This window comes from Cryptomeria japonica, chromosome 7, assembly GCF_030272615.1.
Source record: "Cryptomeria japonica chromosome 7, Sugi_1.0, whole genome shotgun sequence".
Lineage (NCBI taxonomy): Eukaryota > Viridiplantae > Streptophyta > Pinopsida > Cupressales > Cupressaceae > Cryptomeria > Cryptomeria japonica.
Window position 1 is genome coordinate 716,054,970 of NC_081411.1, and position 20,389 is coordinate 716,075,358.

A 20,389-nucleotide genomic window follows, 5' to 3' on the forward strand; every position below is an offset into this window, starting at 1 on the left:
CTCAATCCTCTCTCTCGCCATCTAGGTATCTCATCTCTCTTTCCCCCTCTAGTTCTCTCACCTATCTATATTTCCCCTCTCTAGTTCTCTCCCTTTTTCTCCACCTCTATCTCCCTCCCCCTTTATCCCTATCTATTTATGATTTCTCTTCTCTTCTCTCTCTCTCTCTCTCTCTCTCTCTCTCTCTCTCTCTCTCTCTCTCTCTCTCTCTCTCTCCATGTCTACCCCCTCACCTCTCTATCTCCTCCTTCCCTAGGTCTTTCACTCCCTCCATGTCTACCTCTCCCTCAATCCCCTATTTATTCTTTTATCTCTTCTCTTATCCTTCACTCTCCTTTCTAGGTATCTCCCTCTCTATCTCCCCATCCACCCTTATCCCTATATCTCTCTCCATTGTCTACATCGTCAACTTTCCATCACACCCTCTCTCCCCCTCTCTAGGTTTTTCCCTTTTTCCCTCTCTCTCTCTCTCTCTCTCTCTCTCTCTCTCTCTCTCTCTCTCTCTCCCCCTCTAGGTATCTTATAACTCTATCTAACCCCTCTCTAGTTCTATCCCTCCCTCTCCACCTCTCTATATCTCATATCTCTATTAAGGCTTAGATTTTAGGGTTTATCTATCATTTTCTTCTCTTTCTCCCTCACCTATCTACCTCTCTCCTCTCTAGGTCTCTCATTCATGTCTACCTCTCCCTCCCTCCCTCCCTCCTTATCCCTCTCTTTCTTTTTGTTCTCTCTCCCTCCTCTTATCTCTCACTCTCCTCTTTAAGTCATCACCTCTCCTCTTCTATCCCCCTCTATCTATCTCACCCTCTCTTCCCATCTAGGTCTGTCACCTCTCTCTCCCCCTCTAGGTCTCTCATCTCTCTATATGTACCCTATATAGTTCTCTCCCTCCCCCATTACCACTCTCTCAGTATGAACTCTCTTATTATCTTCTCTCTCTTCCCTCACCTCTCTATCTCCTTCCCTAGGTCTCTCATTCCCTCCACCCTATTCCCTAAAACCTATTCCATATAGAATTTATATACCCTAATACCGAGAGAGAGAGAGAGAGAGAGAGAGAGAGAGAGAGGTAAGGGGGGATGAGTTAGATACCTATAAGGGGAAAGATAGGTGAGAGACCTAGATGGGGAGAGAGAGAAATGAGATAGATAGAGGGGGATAGAGAGAGGTGGGTAATGATACAAGGATGGAGAAGTAGATAGGTAGAGGGGGAGGAAGGGATAAACCTAAAGAGTAGAGAGAGAGGTTGGGAGGGAGAGGTGATGGCCTAGACAATAGAGAGAGAATAAGAGAGGGAGAGATAATAAGAGAGAGCGGGGTAGGGAGTTAGATATGGGGGTAATGAGGGAGGGGGTATGGAGAGGGAGAGAGGAAAAAGGGGAGGGAGAGGCCTAGAGAGGGGAAAGAGAGGTGAGAGAGAGGAGAGAGAGTAATATGGGGAGATAGAGGGAAGTATCAATATGACCAATACCATCAACCCTATGTACCCTAAACCCTGTACCATCAATCTTGTACCCAATACCCTAAGCCTTATATCATACAACTTATTATCTAAATCCTATACAAGGTAGGGAGAGGTGATGACCTTGAGAGGGAAGGGAGAGAGAAGAGGAGAGGGAAGAATAAAGAGAAAGAGAGAGCTAAGGAGGGAGGGAGAGGTGGGAAGGGAGTGACTAAGAGACATAAAGAGGGAAAAGGTAGAGAGGCGAAGGAGGGAGAGAAGAAAATAAGAGAGAAAGAAGGGTAAGGAAATAGAGAGGAAAGAACTAGAGAGGAGAGAGACATAGAGGTGAGAGATCTAGAACCTAGGAAGAGAGGGTTGAGAGACCTAGGGAAGAGAGATAGAGGTGAGGGAGATAGAGGGGGATAGAAAGGTGGGTAATGAGATAGAGAGGGAGAGGTAAAGATGGAGGGAGGGAGAGAATAGGGATGGAGAGAGAGGTTGGGAGGGACAGGTAGTGATCACGAGAATAGAGAGATATTGGAGATAAATAATAAGAGAAGAAGAGATATGGAAGGAGGCAAGGATAAATATGGAGAGAAGGAGGGAAGGTGAGAGAGAGTGGGAGAGGGTATATGGGAGACCTAGAGAGGGGGGAGAGGAAAGAGAGAGAGATAAGAGAGGAAGAGTAATAGGTTTAGATTTTAGGGGAGATAAAGAGGTGAGGGGAGAGGGAAGCAAAGGAGATAGTTCATAACGGGATAGGGGTAAGGGGTGATGGAGAGATAGAGATGGAGAGGGAGGGAGAGAACTAGAGAGGGGATAGATAGAGAGGTGAGATACCTAAAGGGTGTGAGAGAGGTTAGATACCTAGATGGAAGAGAGAGGGGAGATTTAGATAGAGGGGGATAGAGAGACGTTCCTAATGAGACATGGATGGAGAGGTATAGAGGTGGAGAGAGGGAGGGAGAAACGTAGAAATGGGAGAAAGGGATAAAGAGAGGGTAGGAGGGAGAGGTGATGACCTGGACAATGGAGAGAGGGAATAGATAGGGAGAGATTATAAGAGAGAGTAGGGGAGGGAGATATCTATGAGGGTAAGAAGGAAGTGGGAGATAAAGAGGGAGGGAGAGACCTAGAGAGGGGAGAGAGGTTAGAGAGTTTTGTGTGTGTGTGTGTGTGTGTGTGTGTGTGTGTGTGTGTGTGTGTGTGTGTGTGTGTGTGTGTGTGTGTGTGTGTGTGTGTGTGTGTGTGAGAGAGGAGAGAGAGAGAGAGAGAGAGAGAGAGAGAGAGAGAGAGAGAGAGAGAGAGAGAGAGAGAGAGAGAGAGAGAGAGAGAGAGAGAGAGAGAGAGAGAGAGAGTATCAATATGGGAAATACCCTTGACCCTATGTACCCTAAACCTATACCATCAATCTTGTACACTAAACCCTATACCAATACCCTCAGCCCTAAAATCTATATCCTCAACCCTATACCTAAACCCTATATCATACTCTCTATTCCCTAAATCCTATACAAGGGAGGGAGAGTTGATGATTGAGAGAGGGGAGGGAGAGTTGATGACCGAGAGAGGGGAGGGAGAGAGAAAATGAGAGATACACAAACAAAAAGAAAGTGAAGAATAAGGAGGGAGGGAGGGAGAGAGAAAATGAGAGATACACAAACAAAAAGAAAGTGAAGGATAAGGAGGGAGGGAGGGAGAGAGAAAATGAGAGATACACAAACAAAAAGAAAGTGAAGGATAAGGAGGGAGGGAGGAAGGGAGGGAGGGAGGGAGGGAGGGAGAGGTAGATAGGGAGTGATTGGGAGACCTAGAGAGGGGAGAGATATAAAGGTGAGGGAGAGAGAAGCTTATAAAGAGAGAAAGAGGGGTAAGGAGGCAAGGAGAGAGATGGAGAGGTGGGTAAAGAACTAGAGAGGAGAGAGATATAAGTCCTAGATCCTAAGGAGAGAGGGCGAGAGACTTAGGGGAGAGATAGAGTGAGAGAGATATAGGGGGTGGAGAGGTTGATAAAGAGATAGGGAGGGAGAGGTAGAGAGGTAAATATGGAAGGAAGGAGAGACCTAGGGATGGGGGAAAGAGGAGGGTGGGAGGGAGGTAGTGATTTTGTGTGTGTGTGTGTGTGAGAGAGAGAGAGAGAGAGAGAGAGAGAGAGAGAGAGAGAGAGAGAGAGAGAGAGAGAGAGAGAGAGAGAGAGAGAGAGAGAGAGAGAGAGAGAGAGCAATAATAAGAGAGGGAGAGAGAATAAGGGAGAGGGAGGGAGGGAGGCATAGCCATGGGTGTAAGGAGAGAAGGTGAGGTAGAGAGAGGTAGAAAGGAGACATAGAAAGAGTGATAGAGAGATATCTATAGGTCTAGAGTTTAGGGGAGATAGAGAGAGTGAGATAGAAAGAGTGAGATAGAAAGAGTGAGATAGAGAGAGTGAGAAAAAGCTGATATGAGCATGTTGATTATTGAAATTTGACTATCTGAAAATTATATGATCGTCCAAAACCTAGGATTTATATTATAACTCCTAGAGATCTAAAACCACTCTCAAATATCCTACCAATATATACATGAAGTCATTTTCCTTTCTTATACTTTTAAGTTATATTTCATGTATATATCTTTTTTCTTTCTTATAATTTAAGTTATATTTCATGTATATATTGGCATGATGTTTGAGAGTGGTTTAAGCTCTTTAGGAGTTATACAAGTAAATGATATAATTCATGTATATATTCTTCTTCAAGGATTGGGTATAACTTGTGTCCAAATTTGCTCATTCATGACATCTATAATATGCCAATGCACTCGCCCTATTGTTTGCATTAGAAAACACCAATCCTTTGGGTTGGATTTGCCTCGAGCATCCAATTCGAAGGTTTGGATGACTATCTCATGCCAATAACACATTTTTATGAAAAGATAAAAAGTGGCACCTTTTGGGTACCACCTCTTGGTTCACTTACCCACACTTGTTCCTAGAAGGAAAAGGAAAAACTAGAAGAAGATGGAGAGAAATTGGTTTATGTTTAATGCCTTAATTTATCTCACAAAATTTATTGCAAGTCTAAATTGAAATGACAATGATGCAATCAATTAACCAATTAATTAAGTGATATGTAATGACAACAACAATGTAATTGATTAAACTCTGTGATATAACACAATTATGGTCAATTAACCACTTGATTAATCAATATGGGATAACAATATTGTGATTAATTAATGAATGCAAGTACATAAAAATATATTTCAGATGTGAATTCAAGCATGAGCTAATTAAATGAATGTAAATCAAACCTGGAAATAAAAATCAAAAGTTATACAAGGATACGATATTTTAGGTTCACCAAAATGAAATGTATGGAAGTGAGATCTTGGCCTAGGAATGCAAACTAAGATATCAATTTTCTATTACATAACATTGCAAACATAAATAGGCTTAGCTATAGCCTTATAGGAGAGTTGGGCACTTGTGGTTTATGATTCCTTTTGTATATTGCAATGGATTTTAGATTATGAATTGTATATTTGAGATCTAGACTAAATGATATGAATGTAACCAATTTCAACAATAACAATGAAATAAAAAACAACCAACATAGTAGCTCAAATCTAGAAAGAGGAAATAAAGAGTGACTTGTAGCTACAATTTGGAGCTAAAAATTCTAGATAGGGTTGGACAACACCGTAGTTTTAGTGCGTTTGTCAATAAAAAATTCTAGATTCACAAAGAGGTCTTGTAGGTCCATCTTATTTAAATTTTGGTGACATTATCAACCACACTTTCCCTCGCATCAATTGTGGAGGAGTTCTAGGAGCTTGGGGGTAGCACCTCTAAAGTAAAATTTAAGAGACTTAGCCTAAATTTTCTTGCAAATAGTAGGATAGTTCCTCTTACAATTAAATAGAGGAAAGGAAAATTCAAACTCCTAGTCCACAGTAATGATCTTCCTTAGATAAATCTTTAAAGATAGCATTGAAGTTTTGGTTCCTAATCAAGTATGTATGTGGATACATTTATGCATTCAAGCATCTAGGGATTTTATACCTAATTCCATATCTAAGATATTATTGATATATAATTAACTCGTAAGAACAATGCATTCATTCCCATATGGAAGACATACTTTTACATGTACCTCTATAGTCAATAGAGTAAAATAATTATTATTCATAAATTAATGCCTTTTATGCATAGGAAAAAGAATTGTTTAACAAAATATCTCAATGAAACAAGGATCATAAACAATACAAACCTTTCTCATTTAGAAAGAAATGACAAGCAACCATTCTTCGAATTACAAATATTGTGAATTCAACAAACTAGCAAGAAATAAGTTTAGGATAAATACTATAATCTCCCTAATACTATAATCTCCCTAATACTATAATCTCCCTACAAGGAAAGAATTGGTGACTTAATTAATTCCTTCCTTTTTGAAGTCATGTAGCTTTTCTTTTTAGTTTTTATCAAATTTTAATTTATTTGTTTAATGTTTTTTTGTGTTTGTCTCATTCTCTTTAAAAGATCTTTTAGCAACTTTGTACTCTTTCTCATACCAAGGATTAGTTGGGAAGTGTTTGAAACCCTCTTCATAGGCCTAGATCTCTTGCACACCTTGAAAAACTTGTGGATTAATTTAGGGATTAACACATTGTTGAAAATATAATCCTTTTCTTTGTTGTCTTCTTTGATCTATATGTTATTTTCCACCAATTGAAAGTGTTGCTCAAGAGTAGTAGCAAAAAGTTCTTAATTTTTTCGATTCATAAGAATTTTGCCATTTGTATGAACCTTCTTGTGCAATTGTTGGATCTACTCTCCATGTGGACCATTTGTGTGAATGAGAAACTTAATAAGGCATATGATCACAATTCAACTCAACAAGTCCCAATATTAAATTTCAACAACTTTTTGATTTGTTGTGGTTTTTTAAGTTTTTGCCCCAGAAAAAGATTTAAAAAATCAAAAGAAAGAGACAAACAAAAGTAACCACAAAAACCTTGTTGGAATGCAACCTAGGGCACACACATTTATTGGGTTGTTGTCTAGTGTCTTCCTGTTGTCGACAACGTCTATGTAGCACCTTGGATCCATCTTTGACCATATCAGTTAATTAATTAAAAATCATAATATAACAACTTTTTTAATTATTAATTAATTAATAAATACACAAAAAGTGCATCCTAGGGGTTGCGCCTAGGACGCACCTTTGATTGTATTTGTTAATTAAGTAAAATGCAGAAAACATTTTTTTATAAATTTTCAATTAATTAATAAATATAGAACTCAAAGGTGCAGTCTAGATGCTACACATAGGATGCATCTTTGATTGTATTAATTAATTAATTGATTAAAAGTCAAAATACAACTTTTTTAATTTTCAATTACTTAATAAATATAGTAAAAAATGCAAAAAATATAATATAAAATTATTTAATAAATATAGTCAAAGATACCTCCTAAATGCTACATAGACATTTTGTCTGCTATGGGCACAGACCTTCTCTATCCTAAATGCTACATATATGTTTTGTTTGCTATCCATTAGGAAGACCCTTTGCATCGTAAATGCTATATAGACATTTTGTTTACTATCAACGAGGAGGACCCTCTACATTCTAAATGCTATGTAGACATTTTGTTTGCAATCAACGAGGAGGACCCTCTACATTCTAAATGCTATGTAGACATTTTGTCTGCAATCAACGAGGAGGACCTTCTACATCCTATATGTTACATAGGCATTTTTTCTACTATCAATCAGAGACCCTCTGCATCCTAAATGCTACATAGACATTTTGTCTACCATTGACCAGAGGGACCATCTGCGTCCTAAATGCTACATAGACATGTTGTCTGCTAGGAGACCCTCTCCATCCTAAATTGTACATACACATACCCTGTGGATCCTAAATGCTATATAGACATTTTCCCACTATCGATTAGAGACCTCCTTTATCCTAAATGCCACATAGACATTTTGTCTACTATTGGCCAGGGAACCCTCTGCATCTGCATTAACTCTTTCCTGCGGCCACTTTCCCACAATCCCTGCCTCTGTCGGTTCATCCTCTGCACAACGCGGTAAGGGCTCTTGTCCTTTTCAATTTGAAGTTTCAGACATTTTCTGATATCAGAAGAATCAATTGGCCTAATCCACACGTTCCATTAATATCCAGGACTCTTACTTGAGGCCTTGATTGCACTGTGGATCAGAATCATTGAAGTCTTCGATTTATTCACAAATAACATTCAAAAGTTGGCTCCCAAAGTCATAGGCGTCTCAGAGCAACTGGAGCAGTTCGTTTGGATTGTAGAACTCCCAAACATCCAATGAACTTGTTTTGGACATTTATGCTACTCATGGCGCCCATTTCTTGGGGAACTTCCTGTCGAGAAGGTGAAAAACTTTCTCTCTTGCAGTTTAAGGAAGGTCTTCATGGCCCTTCTGGTCGATTGAAAACGTGGAATGCCTCCACCTACTATTGCGAGTGGGAGGGAATTCTATGTCACCGAGATACAGGCCACGTCGTTCATCTGGATCTTCGGTATCCTCGTGGCTACTATGGTGATTTTGGTTTGGGGAGATATGCCAGTGATGATGTTCTTACCCCTGCAAATAGACATGATGTGCTTTTGCCCTTGTTTAATTTAACAATGCTAGAACACTTGGATCTGAGTTACAATGACTTCATTGGTGTTGGTGTCCCTCACCAATTTCATATGCTGAATAAACTGCAGTATTTGAACTTGTCAAATGCTGGATTTGTGGGTATCATCCCCAGGGAGTTGGGCAACATGTCAAGATTGCGCTGCCTGGATCTTTCCACCGAATACTACATTTCCGATTCCTCACAATTGAGAACATGCAGATGTGGATAGGAAACCTGGGAGATTTAGAGGAGCTGCTGCTGGCCGGGGTGGATATGTCGCTTGTGGCAAGCGATGAATGGGCCAAAGCTATCTCCACCATGTACAATCTCAGGCGTCTTCAAATGTCCAACTGTGAGCTGTCTGGACCGATTCCCACTTCCCTTGCGAATCTTACCCATCTAACCCACCTCCAACTTAGTCAAAATTGAAAATTTCTTCTTCTCGTCCATACCTGCTTGCTTACAGAACCTTTCCAAGTTGGTTTCTCTCAAGCTTGGTAGCTGTGAGCTCAAGGGTTCCATCCCTTGTGATCTGTTAAGCCATCCAAATCTGCAAGAATCTGACTAGTCTGCCAATCTGGAATTGGGAGGGAACCTGACTTGTTCTTTCAGCAACAATTGTAGCAGGAGGTATTCCAGATTCAATTGCCAACATGTCCTCATTAATTCTCTTGGATGTCTCCTACTGCTTACTGCAAGGTATGCTTCCTTCCACTATTGCAAATCTTTCAAGGCTTGTAAAGTTGGATATCTCATCGAACAACTTCCAAGGGAAGATCCCGCCGTTTGGGGCTAGGCCTTCACTAGGAAAGTCGTTTCCTTCAGCCTATATTGATCTTTCATACAACAAATTGGAGGGCTCCATCGCCCCCATTCTGTTGGGTGCATTTGGGAAGCTCAGCTACGTCAGATTGAATCAGAACCGATTGACCGGCGGCATTCCATCCCCTTCCCGGAATCTTACCTCTCTCGCATGGCTTTATCTGGGCAACAATCAACTAAACGGCAGAATTCCTTCCTTAGCCAACCTAAAGTCCCTTATCGAGCTTGATCTGAGTAAAAACCTCTTGAGTGGTAAAATCCCGGCTTCCATAGGTCAGCTATTTTCTCTCCGGACACTATATCTCAGCAGCAACATGTTAAGTCAAGCCATACCTCGCAACATTTCAAATCTATCCAAACTTCAGGTTCTTTCCCTGTCCTCAAATCGGTTAAGCGGGAACTTCTCAGAGTCGTTTATTCTTAATCTGGACAGCCTTGTCTACATGGATATTTCCAATAACATGCTAACTGTGAAAATGAGTCCGACTTGGATTCCAAAAAACTCTTTTAGGACATTGAATTTAAGATCGTGCAATATGGAAGGTGAGTTACCTGCCTTCCTAACAACTCAGTTTGACATTTCTCGTTTGGATTTGTCCGATAACAGATTATGGGGCAAAATCCCTACGTGGATATGGGATTCTCCTGCTCTTGTCGAGCTCAACCTGTCTCATAATCACTTCACAGGTGTTTTACCTTCAAAACTAACGAACCGCCCACGATTAAAGGTTCTGGACTTGCATTGCAATAATTTACAAGGTCCTCTTCCGCTTCCTCCTCCTTCAGTGGTTGTATTGGACCTGTCAGAAAATCACTTTTGTGCATCCATTCCACCTGAAACTGGCGAGTATAGATTCAGCTATCTATCTCTGTCTCACAACAATCTCAGTGGTAGAGTTCCTTCTACAATATGTGATCAAAGGTCTATGCAGATTCTGGATTTATCATATAATAGACTTGCAGGTAAGATTCCTGTAGGTTATGTAAATTGCAGTAATCTTGAGGTATTGAATTTGGAGGAAAATTTCTTAGAAGGCCACTTACCAGCAGAGTTGGGAAACATGAGTTCACTTCAAACACTAAAAATCAATCGAAATCGTCTGAATGGGGTTCTGCCAGTATTTGCAAATTGTACAGAGTTGGAGATATTGGATGTTGGGGATAACGATCCGACTGGGAACATCTCTTCAAATTGGCTTCTAAAGCTTCCTAATCTTAAGATTTTGATCTTAAGATCAAACAGATTTTAAGGAACTGTAGCTGAAGATATAAGCAAATTACCATTTCTTCAAATATTAGACCTTTCAATGAACAGGTTTTCAGGAGTAATTCCTGACAGCATTTCAGAGATGAAGAGCATGGCAAACGACTCCATGAACGCAGAAGTCTTTGAATTTGGATCATGACAGAGTTAACCTATGTAGAGAAAATAATCATCAGAAGCAAAGGATCGGAGCTCCAGTTTGCGAGAGCTTTGAGTTTGGTAAAATGCCTTGATCTATCAAGCAATAAAATAGGTGGCTCTGTTCCCGGGGGCATGGGATCTCTCATTGGTTTGATTGTTCTAAACATTTAAAGAAACAATATTAGTGGTGCTATCCCCGAGTCCTTGGGAAGAATGGTACAGCTAGAGTCCCTTGACCTCTCACGAAACCAACTCTCTGGAATTATTCCTTTAGATTTGATCAATCTGACATTCCTAAGTGTTCTAGATGTGTCCTACAATCATCTAACAGGAATAATCCCACAAGGGAGGCAGTTCGCAACATTTGAAGCCTCAGCTTTCTCAAATAATTCAGATCTATTGGGCTTCCCACTGAACGCCTCTTGTGGCAACCTTGAGCTCAGAAAGCCCTCCCACAATGCAGAATGTCAATAGAAGCAAAAGTGATGAAGAGGATGATGAAGAAAAGGATGTGTGGTGGGGATTGGGAGTAGGACTTAGCTTTGCAGTTGGGTTTAATATTGTTATTGGAGTGTTGTGTTTTACCACAACATTGAGCAGAAAGTGCTTACAGCTGATGGACTGTACCATCGTTTATCTCTTTGAAAGTTTCAGAAACTAAGTCAAGTCTTGGTTTTGTGACAGATATTTTTTGAGCTCTACTATCTCTCATTTGCTTAACTACATATTTTTTTAAAAGGCAGGCTAAGAGCTGGAGTGCAGCCAAGATTGGAAAGGTGGTTTTAATCCTGTTTAGCTGTGTCTTGGGTTTTCAAATTGTTTCATCTCATTTTGTAATATTTTATCTAAGTACTTTAGATTTAAGAAAAAAAAAAAAAACTAAAGATTTTGGCTAAAGTTTTAATATACTTTGTTTCTACAAGAAAGACTTCTTAGACCTCTGTTTGTTTTCCATAACTTTCTACTGGCGATGGTATGATTTGAATAAAAGCTAGAACTGTTTCCCATGTTTTAAATTGAGACAGTTAAGAATTATTTTGACTTCATTTTATGAGATTCTATTCATGATAGTCCTACTTAAGCAACAATTCGGCAGCAAGTAAAGTTCTTACCGGTTGAAGAAAATTCTGAGATTCTTTTTGTTTATTTATTTTCTCAGCATGTTTTTCTGTAAATTAGGCTTTGCTTGAGCCGCTCCAAGTCAGCCAGCTTAAATAAATGAAAACATATTTTTCAATTGTAACCACATTGAAGAGGACAAAGTCAAGTTATTGGATTTGATCTTTGTTGCCTAGAGAAGTATTTTTTCTAAGAATTTGTAACTATTTTTAATGGATTGTTGATTTGTTATCAATTTATACTTTTTGGTGAGACGGATGCTTTATGGTTTTTCCCTGTAAAGCTATTGGATTGATACAATTTTAATGGTTATAAACATACTATAAATATGTTTGCTAATTTGATTGGTATAGTTAGAGCTTTACTATTGTGTTTACATAATAATAATAATTATTTTTATTTTAAAAAAGTTAAGATTTAACATGGAGTTTGATTTAATGAGAATTCAATTAATATGGAATTGGAAGAAGAAGAAAACGTTAATTATAATTGTAAGAGAAAATATCACACTTCAAATTATTTTAAGTTAAAATAATTCATAATATTTATAAATAAGTAATTTAAAAGATAAATAACTGAGATCGATAAAACAATACAAATAATTAGCAATTGAATCTTGGTGTGCAATAGGTACATCAGAGAGGTTTGAAAGGTCAACTAGGAAAAAAATTGTTCTATTTTTTACGTATAGTTGTGTAATACATGAAGTCAATTGGTAGGCCATTTAGCAAATGATATTGTTTAAGAAACAAAGATGCTTGCATGGATCAAGACATGACTAAAACAAAACCTTTGAATCGCCAAAATAATTAAGCTCCATTACCAACATTTTCAAGTTATGTTTGTAGAAGGAAGAGAGAGAGAGAGAGAGAGAGTAGGATGGAAAGAAGGAGAGATATAGGGGGGAAGGGTGAGCAAGAGAGAACCTAAGAAAATAGAGATGGAGATGGAGGAGAGGAAGAGATGAAAAGAGAGAGGAGAGAGGGATAGATAGAGATGTAAGAGATAAATATATAGAGAAGAAAAGAGAGGGTGAGGATGAGAGAGGGAGACAAAGAAAGATAAAGATGGAGATAGGAAGTGATATATATATATATATATATATACACACACACAGAGAGAGAGAGAGAGAGAGAGAGAGAGAGAGAGAGAGAGAGAGAGAGAGAGAGAGAGAGAGAGAGAGAGAGAGAGAGAGAGAGAGAGAGAGAAAGAAAGATAAAGATGGAGATAGGAAGTGATATATACAGAGAGGTAGAGAGAGACAAAGAGATATCAAGATAGAGATAGAGAAAGAGAAGAAAGAACAAACATGGAGAAATAGAGATAGAGGGACAAATAGATATAAATGTAGAGGTCTAGGAAGAGGGAGAGAGAGAGAGATTCATTATTATGTGTAAGTTCCTTGGGTGGAAATTATTTTACATTCATTGTACATTATTTCTTGTATTTACATAAATGTGGATATGTGTATGGCCTAGTCTCCTCGAGAATTTCCTAGCTCAGTTATGGGATTTTAACAAACTCCTATGCCTGGGAGGTGAACTTATCATGGAAATGAAAGAAAAAAAATGAATTATGATGTCATATGTAGGTTGGAGGTGTTTGCAAACTTGAAGGGAGATTACCTCACCTTCTTTGAGTATTCATAATAAAGTTAATATGACATTTTAAGAGATCCTTATTGTAAGTCTTAAAAAGTATTGTAGAATATGTCTAAGAAGATGGGATGGTTTGCAAACCTCAGTTAAAATCATGTTAGAAGAAAAATAAATGTGAGTGAGCTTTTTGTTTATTATATGTTGTAGAAATAAATTAATGATTAATGAGTCTCTTATTCCTTCCTGCAAAAGTGGAATGATACCAAAGGGCCTGATTGTTTAGGGCATGTTCCCATGCGTCTGCTTAGCTTATTTTGGCTAGCAGCCACTGCTCAATATTTTTAGGGATTATTTGTGAAACAACTGACCCCATGAATATTTATCTTTGTTGCTTATTTTTAAGAAAAACATCTTAAATTTGTATTAATAGCATTAGTACTAATTTGTGCACATAAAATTTGGAAAGAAAAAAAAATAAAATCTTTAAAAAAAGAGGGAAAGAAAATTGTGGAGCCATGTGGCATTTTTGTTAATAAGCAACCACTGCTTATTTCTAGCCCCCCCTTGTTTTCCATAGCTTATTTCTAATTCCTAAACAATAGCTGCTCCACCAAAATAGTGAAAGATTCCAAATTATCCCTTTTTTGACAACTTTTAAGTTGCATGGGAACACTTAACTGCTTAAATTTAAGTAGAAAATAGAGTTAAGCAGCCGCATGGGAACATGATGTTAGTGCTTTTAATTAAAAGATGGAAGTAAGTTTAGATGCTCACTCATTGTTGCTATTGCCAAAATAAACAATGATCATCGACTTCTATTTGTTGTTATTATAGGAATAATTTCATTTGGGCAGTCTTTTGATTATCCTATTGAATCAAATAAATCGTTCTCCTTTAGTACTGCAAAGATAAGTAAAAAGAGAGATAAACATATACTCAAAACAAATCCATGCCATACAAATATTCTTTAATTAAGTGATATTTTATTTCTTGGGCTGATTCACTATCATAATTGGGCATTTTATATTGTGAGCACAATAATTGTCGACACTTCTCTGAAATAACTTGCACATAAGCTACACCCCTATCAAGTTACCTACATTGAAAGTCAAATTTATGTTGTATTGTGTATGCTAAATTTATATTCTATTGTGCTTAAGATGGTTTAATGTATGGTCTAAAGGTTGCATTGAGTGATAAGACATTATTGGTCAAATAGATAGAGTGGAGCTATTTTAGTTCTTACCGAAGTATATGCACATATACATGCCTCGTTAAGTGCTAGTTATTAGAGTATTAATGAACCTAGAGTAATTAATGATATTTTAATATAGAGGATTAAATTGCTAGATCCTGTAACTCTTATTAAATTTATAAAACAAAATAATATTAGGCCCCTATAGAAGATGAATATTCAGACCATACATATGCATATGAGCAGGAGTGTAGTGTTCATCTGTTGGGTAGTTGCTATATTCACAAGGAATATAAGTGCTTGGGAAACTCATGAGAAATCCCTCTTTCTCAAATCATGTATGGAAACTATGCATTCAATAGAACATTGATTTTTACTTGAAGTATATATATATATATATATATATATATATATATATATATATATATATATATATATATATATATATATATATATATATATATATATATATATATATATATATATATATATATATATATATATATCAATGGTTTGGTGTAGCATTGTCACTTTAGAGTATGGTGGCTTGTGCAAATGTATAATACTTGTGTAATCTAGGAATATTTCAAGAAAATACCTATAAGATTTTGTTAGTTTCACAATAAAACAAACATACAGGAAACTCCAAAATTACCAATGAAACATTTAAAAAAGATATACTTCAAATAGAAAACCTCCACTTTTTGTCTCATTGTGTCCTATCATCTTTGATCTTATTGTAGATGTTGCTCTCAGATTGCACTAGTTGTAGCTTCCAAGATGACAAATGATGAATGGACTGATAAATAGATGTTTGATAAAAGCTAAATGATTGTGCAAAACTATATGAAAATGATTAAGCTAAAATGCCAAAGGCACACTGTAAATTGATAAAAACTCATGTGAATGCAAGATAACTCCTAGATGACTATTAGCTCTAAAATGCTTAGGAAATGCCCCTTTTATAGATTTTCATGAGCAAAAATCCCATGTGGCAGAGATCAACAATTGAGATTAAATCTTGCAAGATTGATGGCTATGAAGAGATTAGTTGGGATGTGAGAGAAAAAGGAGGAAGATGTTCCTCCTACACATGCAAGATGGAGGAGAAGGTGGAAGGAGAAGCCAAGTGTCAGAAGGCTCACCTTGACTGGAGTTGAAGACTTGAGAGAATATAGGATAGTTGGAGAAGATAGGGATGTTGAGACAATTGGACTCAACTTCCTCCAAAGATGTAGGGATGTTAGAGAGAATATAGAAGAATTGAAAATGTCATTATTTCATTTAAGAGATGGAAGTTGAAGATAAATATGGCTATTTAATAATTAAAAATTAATAATTTGTTTAGCCACAAAATTGTGAGTTGGCAAGATTGAGTGATGTGGAGATGAGGTGAGTTGGAAAAGGAGATTACACAATTATAGAATTATTTAATTAATGGAGACTTTAGAAGAATTGCATAGTGCATGATTAAATATTAAATATTTAATAAGATTGAATTAGAAGAATGACCAAATGAATTAAATTAATTAAACTTTTCAATTTAATTATGTAATAGAGGAATAAGCATTAACTAAATAATAAATATTTATTTAATTATTCATAGTCAATTTTGAGTGTATACATTTTGCCCCTCTTTGAAATGTTATTGGAACAACATTGTTTCAAAGAAAAATCAAGTCTTGATTTTTGTTGCCCCTAACGTTGATTGATAGATGATGATACGAGGATGCCCCCTCAAGAGATCAATTGAGAGAATTGACGATTGGATTGTTTGGATTTTTGCAAAATTGATTTCCGGTTAAAATTTATTTGATTCCTGCAACTTTGGTTGATGAAAGTGTCAGTTCTCTGATTACGTTGATATTTTTCAAGATTTGATGATTGATAGAGTTTGATTGACCTCATGATTGATAAGCGTCAATGATGTAAACTCAAGATTGAATAGACTAGATGCGTGACCTCATGATGAATGAGTCTCACTAATAGGTGCTCGAAGAGATTGATTGGATAAAGAACTAACATTTTGTTGATATCCCATTACAAGAAGATTGAGATGTGCAAATGCATGATGTTAAACGATATGATGATATGTTCTAATGATAGATGAAATGATATTTTATGAAATGCTTATAATGTAAATACAAATGCAAAGACCTAGCTAAATGATATCTATCATCTTTTCAACTTTTAGTATAGTGCTTCAATTCATCATTGAGCTTTTAAATTGTTGTAAGAAAATACAAGCACCTAGGTATAATTACATCAATATGACCTGCGTATCTCTTACATGGATTTTGATTTAGCAAGTTAATACAAGCATCTAGGTATAAGGAACCAAGATGACCTGAGTATTTCTTGCATAACAGACAAGGATTATCCCCTTCCATATATGACTCGGTACGTCCTCGATGATCTTTTGTCAATCATGTTCTCAGACAAGTACATATACTACTAAGAGATAAATAACAAACAACAAAGAAAGAAAAATAACCATGCCCCATCATAGCTCCTCTAGTCTCAGACATCATCGAGTTACATAGGGAACATGATTAACAAAAATCAAGATACAAACATTTGAATCATATATGTCACATGTACATTCTCTTAGGCAAAACAGATAATAATCATCCCAATTAATTATTGTTGATATGAATTGCAATTTGCTTGTTGAATCTCCGAAGTTTGAGTTTCACGATTCAATTTTGTCTACGTCCTGATTTTGCTTTGTTGTCTTACTACTTGTCGTTTGTTTTCAAAATCCAAATTGTTTTTGGTTTTTGTAAGTTTTCCAATGTTTTAACTTTTCTAAGTTTTCAATGTTGCCCCCAACTAAGCTCAAGATTTTGCCCCCAGCTAGAAACAAACTTTATTATGGATGTACAACAATGATCAAAACATGTTGAGACAACTACGTCTGATTATGTACAAAAGCCCTTATTATGAATATGCACAGATGTGATGGATGGATGTGAGAAGAAAATGCGAACTCATAGATAGAAGAGACAACGGACAGATATCGCCTGTTTGCCAGGTTTTCACCATCTATTTTTATTGCATTTTTCCTTATATTTGATTTTTTTTGTCTTTTTTCTTGATTTTTATTTTTTTATTTTTTGAGAGATAAAACATGTCCTGCCATCAATTGATAAAGACAAGACTAACTAGGACAAAATCCAGTAGTGACACTGATCTATGTCATTGTTTTGATTACTTGATGATTGATAGGAATGTCTGGTTTCAAAGAGTGAGTATCTAGTGTAAGACAGATCTGTTTGGTTTTGAGTGTACCTTTCCCTATATAAGACATGTTGATGTTGATATATTTTCAACATGATGGATTGATTAGCTAGACATGTGATCAGTTTGATTGTATACTTTGGAGAGTTTGCCTATTGTTGATTTGATTTGATGGATGGTCCATGTTGTCATGCTTTGATTTTTAATTTTTTATTTGATTTTGTCGATTTTTTATTTTTTATTTTTTGGACATTTTGTGTTTTTTTAGAATTTTTTGGATTAGAAGCAAGATGTATTTGTTTGCCCCAATGTCTAGCAAGACAAGGAATATTATGAATGGATGAATGAACTGTTGAGGTGAAGATGAATGGGTGAAAGATGGAGGTACAACTTATTATGGAACATGAAGGGACACATCAAGAGCTTTTCGAAATCATGTTTTGTCCTTAGTTTTGATCAATATCAAGGATGGAAAAGGGGATATCAATAGAGATAGGATATGGGTAAGAGAAACAAGATCATAGATAGTAAGGGATGATGGAAGCAATGAATATATATGATAGATGGTATGGATAAAGTGAGGCAAGATCATAGATAATGATGAGTTTAGATAGGGTAATGGATATTGGAGGAAAGATAAGGGGAGATATGGTATGAAGAATAGAGCGGATGAACTTTGCCCCCAAGCATAGAGGTCTCCATTTTTAAAAAGGGTAATATGTGAGATTGTCAAAACATCTAGTGCCACCCGAATAAGTGTTTCTAAACTTTTCAAGATAGAGACCCAACCCACACTTAGAACCTCTGGAAAATTCAGCCGAACATATCTAGTGACTAAGAACTAGACTCAAAAGGGAAGAAGAATCCCAAACTGGATCGAGGTAATTAATATTTGATTACCCATGTGTGTGCAAGTGGGTTCATTCCAGCTCATATGATCATTGTAATCTTCACAAACCAATGTGGCTAGCTACATGAGTTACCCTGACTTCAAAAGCATCCTAGATAGAGCCTCGATGCCAGCAATCATCCATAGCTCTGACGAGGTTATCACTGTAATATCACAAATATTGCTCCAATGCCAGCCAAACATCCATAGCCTCGATGGCGTTACTCGTATGTTCCCATAGCCAAGCATTTTGATATTGCATTTCATTGCATTTTTATTTTCTTGATATTTATTTTCTTGATCATGTTTTTGATCTTTTGATATTGCCTTTTTCTCTTCTTGTTTTGCTTGCATTGGCTTGTAAGTGATGAAACTTACATGGGTTTGATAATTACAGTGGTGTTGAAGCAAGATTTTAGATTTTTCACTAGTTGTGTCTTCAACTAAGAGATCACAATGATTTAGAGCAATTGATTAAGTGTATGAGATATAGTAATCAAAAGATGTCGGTACCAAGATACGATAAGTGATTCCATTCTGGATTGAGTATGCATCCTAACCAAAAGATAATGTTAAAGAGGAACAACCTTGGATTATGAAGTGTTTCATGAATATATATCTAGGAAATGGAGTGAACATAAGATCGAGCATGGGCGAGCATATGACAAAATGATACAAGCGCCTATTTCAAAGATGACGGATTTATGAAAAGGATTGAATGAAAGAGACGGAAAAATAGAAAAGAGGTGTTGGATAATAGATATGATGTTTGCAGATTTGTGCAAGGATAGATGTAAATGTCTTCAAGATGAGAATTGGTACACAACTTGAGTGGCGATGAAGTGATGGAGGAAAATTGAATTTTGGGACATAAGGACCCAAAATAGATAGAGGAAATGATGGAAGAATAGATTTGGAAAGTGGGAGATGTTTAGATAAATGGTTGAAGGAAGCTTTTGGAACAACACTTGTCTAGATTCCAATTTTGATTGTTCTTTGGAGTGTAATGCTTTTATGGGACTCCACATTGATTTTGATTTTTCTTTTTTCTTAAAGGGTTTTGTAGCCTTTTGGATATTGCTTTTTGTTTTTGGATCGGATGTTTCTTTGATTTGACATGTCTTTTAGATTGAACATGTAGATCTTTGGATATTTAGACTTATGGATTTTACTCTCGATATCTAGATTTCTTCCAAAAGGAATGGGATTCATGGATGGGTAGGAATGATATGGAGGTATTTTGGATGGGTGGATGTAAGGTCCTAAGATGGATAGAAGGAAGGAAGGCTTTGACTTTGGAATGAAATGACCTAAAATGGATTTGGAGGATGAAGGGATACCTTGATCTTGACTTGGAATAAGATCATTCGAGTTTGCACTTTTCTCTTGATTTTCAATTAGATCAGTGGAGGATATGGAAGAGATATCATGCTCTTGCTTAGGAGATGGATGTTGAATGGGACTCTGCTCTTGAGATGAAAGGGGATCATTGTGGATGGAATACCAAAATCTTAGGGGATCATCATAAGATTCTTGGCAGGTGGGATCTTGATAAAAAATGGGATTAGATTGGATAGTCATGATATCTTGATCTTGATTTATGCTAGGACTCATTTTTGATATTTTTGATAGTTTGACTTGATAATAAATACCTTGTTTTGGACACCCAAGCTTACTAAGTCGAATAGAGGGTTCAATATTCCCCTATTGATGTGACTAAGTATGTCAAATGATATGATAAAGTTCCCCGATATTGGAAACTAGATGAATTTGACCAACTTGGATACCTAGACTAAGTATATGATGTTGATATTGAGCTGGATGAAAACTTATGATCACTAGCTTGATACACCTCTGATTTGGAAGATGAAATTTGTCTGAGATAGTTGAAAAGGAAAAACCTCTTAAAAGGGTATTTAGATCTATTTTGGGATTCTGAGAATCTCCTCCAGATGAACCTTTGTTTCAAATGTGCTAATCAAATGCGCCACAGGATTGTTCAAATGTGCCACTTAATTGCTTGTAT

General features: G+C 36.7%; 2 protein-coding genes across 2 annotated transcripts; both read left to right on the forward strand.

Moving 5' to 3' along the window:
* The first annotated feature begins 7,413 nt into the window (after positions 1–7,413).
* On the forward strand, positions 7,414–11,226 carry LOC131040294 (receptor-like protein EIX2). The gene is made up of 2 exons (XM_057973190.2): positions 7,414–7,526; positions 7,622–11,226. The coding sequence occupies exon 2, from the start codon at positions 8,749–8,751 to the stop codon at positions 10,165–10,167; it is 1,419 nt and encodes a 472-aa protein (XP_057829173.2). The 5' UTR covers positions 7,414–7,526; positions 7,622–8,748; the 3' UTR covers positions 10,168–11,226.
* Positions 7,806–8,324, forward strand: LOC131856970 (receptor-like protein EIX2). The gene has a single exon (XM_059208937.1). It carries the CDS (start codon positions 7,806–7,808, stop codon positions 8,322–8,324), a length of 519 nt encoding a protein of 172 aa, XP_059064920.1.
* Positions 11,227–20,389: the final 9,163 nt, after the last annotated feature.